Source organism: Podarcis vaucheri (assembly GCF_965113315.1).
Source record: "Podarcis vaucheri genome assembly, chromosome: Z".
Taxonomy (NCBI): Eukaryota; Metazoa; Chordata; class Lepidosauria; order Squamata; family Lacertidae; genus Podarcis; species Podarcis vaucheri.
In genome coordinates, this window is record NC_138758.1 from 52,549,927 (window position 1) to 52,558,252 (window position 8,326).

Genomic DNA, 8,326 nt, shown 5'->3' on the forward strand with positions numbered 1-8,326 from the left:
GTCATCCAGCCTCACCTTGCCAGAGACCATAGAGAGGGAAGGGACCTCTCCAGGCGGTTCCGAGGGGACCATAGAGAGGGAAGGGACCTCCTTAGGTCCTCCAGCCTCACCCCCTTGCCAGAGACCATAGAGAAGGAAGGGACCTCTCCAGGCGGTTCCGAGGGGACCATAGAGAGGGAAGGGACCTCCTTAGGTCCTCCAGCCTCACCCCCTTGCCAGAGACCATAGAGAAGGAAGGGACCTCTCCAGGCGCTTCCGAGGGGACCATAGAGAGGGAAGGGGCCTCCCCTAGGTCCTCCAGCCTCACCCCCTTGCCAGAGACCATAGAGAGGGAAGGGACCGCTAGGTCTTCCAGGGATCACAGAGAGGGAAGGGACCTCCCTAGGTCCTCCAGCCTCACCCCCTTGCCAAGGACCATAGAGAGGGAAGGGGCCTTCAGCGTCCACCAATGGGGGGAGGAGACGGATGGTGATGGTCTTGATGATGATGATGATGACCATGATCCTGAAGATGATGATGATGGTCTTGATGATAATGGTCATGATGGTGATGGTCGTCATGATGATGATGAGGTCCATGATGATGGGCCTGATCCTGATGATGATGGTGGTCCCCAAGTTGATGTGATGATGATGGGCATGTTCCTGAGGGCCATGATGATGGGCCTGATCCTGATGATGATGATGATGATGGTCCTCAGGTTGATGTGATGATGATGTTGGGCATGATCCTGATGATGATGATGAGGTCCATGATGATGGGCATGATCCTGATGTTGTTGATGGTGGTCCTCAAGTTGATGTCATGATCATGATGATGATGATGATGTCCATGATGATGGTCATGATCCTGATGGTGGTGGTGGTGGTCCTCAAGTTGATGTGATGATGGGCATGATCCTGATGATGATGATGTTGGTCTTCATGATGATGATGATGGTCCTCAAGTTGATGTGATGATGGGCATGATGATGATGGGCATGATCCTGACGATGATGTTGGTCATGATGATGATGGGCATGATTCTGATGAGGAGGAGGAGGAGGTCCATGATGATGGGCATGATCCTGATGATGATGGTCCCCAAGTTGATGTGATGATGGTCATGATGATGATGAGGTCCATGATGATGGGCATGATCCTAATGATGAAGGTCCTCAAGTTGAGGTGATGATGGTGGGCATGATCCTGATGATGATGATGAGGTCCATGATGATGGACATGATCCTGATGATGATGATGGGCATGATGATGGTGGTGAGGATGATGGGCATGATCCTGATGATGATGGTCCTCAAGTTGATGTGATGATGGGCATGATCCTGATGATGATGTTGGTCATGATGATGATGATGGTCATGATCCTGATATTGGTCATGATGATGATGATGATGTTGGGCATGATCCTGATGGTGATGATGGACTTGATGATGATGATGGGCATTATTCTGATGATGGTCCTCAAGTTCTTGAGATGATGATGAGGGTCATGATCCTCATGACGGTCCTCAAGTTGATGTGATGATGTTGGTCATGATCCTGATGATGACGTTGGTCTCCTTCTAGGCCAGAGCGGCGCCGGCAACAACTGGGCCAAGGGCCACTACACCGAGGGGGCCGAGCTGGTCGACTCGGTCCTGGACGTGGTCCGCAAGGAGGCCGAGTCCTGCGACTGCCTCCAGGGCTTCCAGCTGACCCACTCCTTGGGCGGCGGCACCGGCTCGGGCATGGGGACCCTCCTGATCTCCAAGATCCGAGAAGAAGACCCCGACCGGGTCATGGACTTCTCAGTGGTCCCCTCCATGCCCAAGGTCTCCGAGACGGTGGTGGAACCCTACAAGGCCACCTTGTCGGTCCACCAGCTGGTGGAGGAGACCGATGGGATGATGGGATGGTGGTGGTCATGATGATGATGATGATAGTCCTCAAGTTGATGTGATGATGGCCCTGATGATGATGATGATGTTGATGACCATGATGATGATGGTGATGATGTTGATGACCATGATGATGATGATGATGATGGTGGCCATGATGATGATGATGATGGTGGTGGCCATGATGATGATGATGTTGATGACCATGATGATGATGATGATGTTGATGACCATGATGATGATGATGATGGTGGTGGCCATGATGATGATGATGTTGATGACCATGATGATGATGGTGATGATGATGACCATGATGATGATGGTGGCCATGATGATGATGATGATGTTGATGACCATGATGATGATGGTGATGATGACCATGATGATGATGATGATGATGGTGGCCATGATTATGATGATGGTGGTGGTGGTGGCCATGATGATGATGATGTTGATGACCATGATGATGATGGTGATGATGATGACCATGATGATGATGGTGGCCATGATGATGATGATGATGTTGATGACCATGATGATGATGGTGATGATGACCATGATGATGATGATGGTGATGATGTTGATGACCATGATGATGATGATGGTGGCCATGATGATGATGATGATGACCATGATGATGATGATGATGTTGATGACCATGATGATGATGGTGATGATGATGACCATGATGATGATGATGATGTTGATGACCATGATGATGATGGTGGCCATGATGATGATGATGGTGGTGGTGGCCATGATGATGATGTTGATGACCATGATGATGATGATGGTGGTGGTGGCCATGATGATGATGATGGGCATGATCCTGATGATCTTGCTTATGTGATGATGATGATGATGATGACCATGATCTTATGGTGATGATGATGCTATGGTGATGATGAAGGCCACCATCATGATGTCGGTTGCCATGATGGTGACCATGATGATGATGTCCATCATGATGGTCTTGATGAGGAGGAGGACCATGATGCTGATGATGGCCCTCAAGTTGATGATGATCATGTTCTCGATGACAATCTTGAAGGCCATGATGGTGACCATGATGGGACCTTCTCTCCTCCCACAGGCCAGAGCGGCGCCGGCAACAACTGGGCCAAGGGCCACTACACCGAGGGGGCCGAGCTGGTCGACTCGGTCCTGGACGTGGTCCGCAAGGAGGCCGAGTCCTGCGACTGCCTCCAGGGCTTCCAGCTGACCCACTCCCTGGGCGGCGGCACGGGTTCCGGCATGGGGACCCTCCTGATCTCCAAGATCCGAGAAGAATACCCCGACCGCATCATGAACACCTTCTCGGTGGTCCCCTCGCCCAAGGTCTCCGACACGGTGGTGGAACCCTACAACGCCACCTTGTCGGTCCACCAGCTGGTGGAGAACACCGACGAGACCTACTGCATAGACAACGAGGCCCTCTACGACATCTGCTTCAGGACCTTGAAGTTGACCACGCCCACCTACGGAGACCTCAACCACCTGGTCTCGGCCACCATGAGTGGTGTCACCACCTGCCTCCGCTTCCCGGGTCAACTCAACGCGGACCTCCGCAAGCTGGCGGTCAACATGGTCCCCTTCCCGCGTCTCCACTTCTTCATGCCCGGCTTCGCCCCCTTGACCAGCCGAGGTAGTCAACAGTACAGAGCGTTGACCGTCCCCGAGTTGACCCAGCAGATGTTCGACGCCAAGAACATGATGGCCGCCTGCGACCCGAGACACGGACGCTACCTCACGGTGGCCGCCGTCTTCCGAGGGAGGATGTCCATGAAGGAGGTGGACGAGCAGATGCTGAACGTCCAGAACAAGAACTCCTCCTACTTTGTGGAGTGGATCCCCAACAACGTGAAGACCGCCGTCTGTGACATCCCACCGAGAGGACTCAAGATGTCCGCCACCTTCATCGGCAACTCCACCGCCATCCAGGAGCTCTTCAAGAGGATCTCGGAGCAGTTCACGGCCATGTTCCGGAGAAAGGCCTTCCTCCATTGGTACACAGGAGAAGGCATGGACGAGATGGAGTTCACGGAGGCGGAGAGCAACATGAACGACCTGGTCTCGGAGTACCAGCAGTACCAGGACGCCACCGCCGAGGAGGAGGGGGAGTTTGAGGAGGAGGCGGAGGAGGAGGCCGCCTAGGGGACCTCCCAGAAGATCCACAACCACGCCCACCTCCCATGTTCTCCTCAACCTTCTCCAGATGTTTCCTTCCATGTTTTCCTTCAGATGTTCCTCAAGTGTTCCTCAGAAGTTCTTCAGATGCTTCCTTCCATGTTCTCCTTTAGATGTTCTTCAGATGTTCCTCAGGTGGTTCCTTCCATGTTCCCCTTCAGATGTTCCTCAGATGTTCCTCAGATGGCTCCTTCCATGTTCTCCTTCAGATGTTCCTCAGAAGTTCCTCAGATGCTTCCTACCATGTTCTCCTTCAGATGTTCCTCAGATGCTTCCTTCCATGTTCTCCTTCCGATGTTCTTCCGATGTTCTCCAGATGCTTCCTTCCACTTGGATCTCCGTTCATCTTCAGGTGTTTCCTTCAAATGTTCTTCAGAGGGTTTCTTCCATGTTCTCCTTCAGATGTTCCTCAGATGTTCCCTTCTGTGGTGGTTCTCCATCCTGACCTTCCATGTTCTCACCAGGCCCTCCTTCAGATGTTCCTCAGATGTTCTTCAGATGCTTCCTTCCATGTTCTCCTTCAGATGTTCTTCAGATGTTCCCTTCCGTGGTGGTTCTCCATCCTGACCTTCCAAGTTCTCACCAGGTTCTCCGTCAAGTTCTTCAGAGGTTTCCTTCCACCTTGGTTCTCCATCCTGACCTTCCATCTTGGATCCATGTTCTCACCAAGATGTCCTTCAGATGTTTCCTCCTATGGTGACCCTTCCACGTTCTTCAAATGTTCTCCAGAGGTTTCCTTCCATGGTGGTTCTCCATTCTGACCTTCCATGTTCTCACCAGGCTCTCCTTCAGATGTTCCTCAGATGTTCTCCAGATGGTTCCTTCCATGGTGGCTCTCCATCCTGACATTCCACCCTGCTTCCAAGTTCTCACCAGGATGTTCTTCAGATGTCCTTCAGATGTTTCCTCCCATGTTGACCCAACGTCTCCTTCAGATGTTCTTCAGATGTTTCCGCCTATGGTGGCTCTCCATCCTGACCTTCCATCTTGCATCCATCTTCTCACCAAGATGTCCTTCAGAGGTTCCCTTCCATGCTGACCCTTCCATCTTCTCCAGATGTTCCTCAGACGTTCCCTTCCATGGTGGCTCTCCATCCTGACCTTCCACCTTCTCCTCAGCTCCAACCCAGGTCCTTCCTTTCAGGGACCCCCAACAACGTGAAGACCGCCGTCTGCGACATCCCGCCGCGCGGCCTCAAGATGTCCGCCACCTTCATCGGCAACTCCACCGCCATCCAGGAGCTCTTCAAGAGGATCTCGGAGCAGTTCACGGCCATGTTCCGGAGAAAGGCCTTCCTCCATTGGTACACAGGAGAAGGCATGGACGAGATGGAGTTCACGGAGGCGGAGAGCAACATGAACGACCTGGTCTCGGAGTACCAGCAGTACCAGGACGCCACCGCCGAGGAGGAGGGGGAGTTTGAGGAGGAGGCGGAGGAGGAGGCCGCCTAGGAGGACCCAGAACGACCACCCAGAAGAAGCACAACCACCCAGCCCCTCCGTTGACCCTCCATCTTCTCCTTCCGATGTTCCTCAGATGTTCTTCAGATGTTTCCTTCCATGTTCTCCTTCAGATGCTTCCTTCCATGGTGGTTCTCCATCCTGACCTTCCATGTTTTCACCAGGCTCTCCTTCAGATGTTCCTCAAATGTTCTTCAGACGGTTCCTTCCATGTTCTCCTTCAGATGTTCCTCAGATGTTCTTCAGATTTTCCCTCCCATGGTGACCCTTCCATCTTCAGATGTTCCTCAGATGTTCTTCAGATGGTTCCTTCCATGTTCTCCTTCAGATGTTCCTCAGATGCTTCCTTCCATGTTCTCCTTCAGATGTTCCTCAGAAGTTCTTCAGATGGTTCCTTCCATGTTCTCCTTCAGATGTTCCTCAGATGCTTCCTTCCATGTCCTCCTTCAGATGTTCCTCAGATGTTCTTCAGATGCTTCCTTCCACTTGGATCTCCGTTCATCTTCAGGTGTTTCCATCTTCTTCCAATGTTCCTCAGATGTTCCTCAGATGTTTCCTTCCATGTTCTCCTTCAGATGTTCCTCAGATGGTTCCTTCCGTGGTGGTTCTCCATCCTGACCTTCCATGTTCTCACCAGGCTCTCCTTCAGACGTTCCTCAGATGTTCCTCCGATGGTTCCTTCCATGTTCTTCAGATGTTCTTCAGATGTTCCCTTCCATGGTGGTTCTCCATCCTGACCTTCCATGTTCTCACCAGGCCCTCCTTCAGACGTTCCTCAGATGTTCTTCAGATTTTTCCTCCCATGGTGACCCTTCCATCTTCAGATGTTCCTCAGATGTTCTTCAGATGGTTCCTTCCATGTTGCCCTTCAGATGTTCCTCAGATGCTTCCCTCCATGGTGGTCCTCCATCCTGACGTTCCCCCTTGCTTCTATGTTCTCACCAGGATGTTCTTCAGTTGTTTCCTTCCATGTTCCCCTTCAGATGCTCCTCAGATGGTTCCTTCCATGGTGGCTCTCCATCCTGACGTTCCACCTTGATTCCATGTTCTCCAGATGCTCCCTTCTATGGTGGTTTTCCATCCTGACCTTCCAAGTTCTCACCAGGTTCTCCTTCAAGATGTTCAGATGTTTCCGCCCATGGTGACCCTTCCATGTTCTCCAGATGTTCCTCAGATGCTTCTTCTCCCAACGGCTTCTGTTTCCTAGAAGGTCCTCCACCGTGTTCAACCTCCTAGAAGGTCCTCCACCATCTTCTCCCAACGGCTCCTGTTTCCTAGAAGGTCACCTCTGTCCTTGGTCCTCCAAGATGTTCCTGTTTCCTAGAAGGTCCTCCACCCTCTTCTCCCAATGGCTCCTGTTTCCTAGAAGGTCCTCCACCGTGTTCTACTTCCTAGAAGGTCCTCCACCATCTTCTCCCAACGGCTCCTGTTTCCTAGAAGGTCACCTCGACGGTCCTCCAGGACTTCCTCCTCCCGTTGGTTTCCTAGAAGGTCCTCCACCATGTTCTTCCTAGAAGGTCCTCCACCGTGTTCAACATCCTAGAAGGTCCTCCACCATCTTCTCCCAACGGCTCCTGTTTCCTAGAAGGTCACCTCTCTCCTTGGTCCTCCAAGATGTTCCTGTTTCCTAGAAGGTCAACTCTCTCCTTGGTCCTCCGAGACGTTCCTGTTTCCTAGAAGGTCACCTCTCTCCTTGGTCCTCCGAGACATTCCTGTTTCCTAGAAGGTCCTCCACCATCTTCTCCCAACGGCTCCTGTTTCCTAGAAGGTCACCTCTCGATGCTCTTCCTGCTTTCCTAGAAGGTCCTCCACTGACGGCTCCTGTTTCCTGGAAGGTCACCTCGGTCCTCCAAGATGTTCCTGTTTCCTAGAAGGTCACCTCTCTCGGTCCTCCAAGACGTTCCTGTTTCCTAGAAGGTCCTCCACCATCTGCTTCTCCCAATGACTCCTCTTTCCTAGAAGGTCACCTCTACAGTCCTTCAGGACGTTCTCCTCCTGCTGGTTTCCTAGAAGGTCCTCCACCATGTTGTTCTTCCTAGAAGGTCCGCCACCGTGTTCAACTTCCTAGAAGGTCCTCCACCATCTCCCAACGGCTCCTGTTTCCTAGAAGGTCACCTCTCCTCGGTCCTCCAAGATGTTCCTGTTTCCTAGAAGGTCACCTCTCTCCTTGGTCCTCCAAGACGTTCCTGTTTCCTAGAAGGTCCTCCACCATGTTCTACTTCCTAGAAGGTCCTCCACCCTCTTCCTCCCCCAACGCCTCCCCTTTCCTAGAAGGTCACCTCCTTGGTCCTCCAAGATGTTCCTGTTTCCTAGAAGGTCACCTCTATGGTCCTCCAGAACGTTCTCCTCCCCCCGTTGGTTTCCCAGAAGGTCCTGCACCATGTTGTTCTTCATAGAAGGTCCACCATGTTGTTCTTCCTAGAAGGTCCACCACCACCTTCTCCCAGTGAAGGTCACCTCTACAGTCCTCCAGGACGTTCTCCTCCTCTCGTTGGTTTCCTAGAAGGTCCCCTCTCTCCTTGGTCCTCCAAGTTTCCTAGAAGCTCCTCCACCATCTTCTCCTCCCAACGGCTCCTGTTTTCCTAGACGGTCCCCTCTCTCCCTGGTCCTCCAAGACGTTCCTGTTTCCTAGAAGGTCTTCCACCGTGTTCAACTTCCTAGAAGCTCCTCCACCATCTCCCCCCCCCCAACGCCTCCTCTTTCCTAGAAGGCCCCCTCTCTCCTCGGTCCTCCAGGACGTTCTCCTCCTCCCCTTGCTTTCCTAGAACGCCCCCTCTCCCCTAAACCCTCCGTTCCTCTGTG

The 8,326-nt window shown here is 52.3% G+C and overlaps 1 protein-coding gene and 4 long non-coding RNA genes across 11 annotated transcripts in view; 3 read left to right on the forward strand and 2 right to left on the reverse strand.

The window, feature by feature from the left end:
• The window catches only part of LOC309524235 (tubulin beta-4B chain), a 15,062-nt gene extending 9,182 nt beyond the window's left edge, over positions 1–5,880 (forward strand). Inside the window, exons 4-6 of one of the 7 annotated variants that reach the window (XM_082208706.1) lie at positions 2,970–4,370; positions 4,442–4,976; positions 5,723–5,880. In XM_082208706.1, the coding sequence (XP_082064832.1) occupies positions 2,970–4,030 (1,061 nt within the window). In that variant the 3' untranslated portion in view covers positions 4,031–4,370; positions 4,442–4,976; positions 5,723–5,880. Of the gene's footprint in view, positions 1–2,969; positions 4,371–4,415; positions 4,977–5,700 lie in introns of those variants that run through there. The other 6 variants (XM_082208700.1, XM_082208701.1, XM_082208702.1 and 3 more) reach the window with 6 other exon arrangements.
• LOC309524236 lies at positions 4,510–6,702 on the reverse strand. The gene is made up of 4 exons (XR_014215870.1): positions 6,295–6,702; positions 5,522–5,628; positions 4,765–5,274; positions 4,510–4,605 (listed from the first exon to the last, which is right to left on the reverse strand). It is a non-coding gene; the product is annotated as an uncharacterized lncRNA (long non-coding RNA).
• On the forward strand, positions 6,702–7,507 carry LOC309524237. The gene is made up of 4 exons (XR_014215871.1): positions 6,702–6,763; positions 6,894–7,174; positions 7,290–7,327; positions 7,442–7,507. It is a non-coding gene; the product is annotated as an uncharacterized lncRNA (long non-coding RNA).
• Positions 6,702–7,818, reverse strand: LOC309524238. Its single transcript, XR_014215872.1, has 3 exons — positions 7,707–7,818; positions 6,861–7,030; positions 6,702–6,775 (listed from the first exon to the last, which is right to left on the reverse strand). It is a non-coding gene; the product is annotated as an uncharacterized lncRNA (long non-coding RNA).
• On the forward strand, positions 7,512–8,206 carry LOC309524239. The gene is made up of 3 exons (XR_014215873.1): positions 7,512–7,648; positions 7,722–7,798; positions 8,160–8,206. It is a non-coding gene; the product is annotated as an uncharacterized lncRNA (long non-coding RNA).
• Positions 8,207–8,326: the final 120 nt, after the last annotated feature.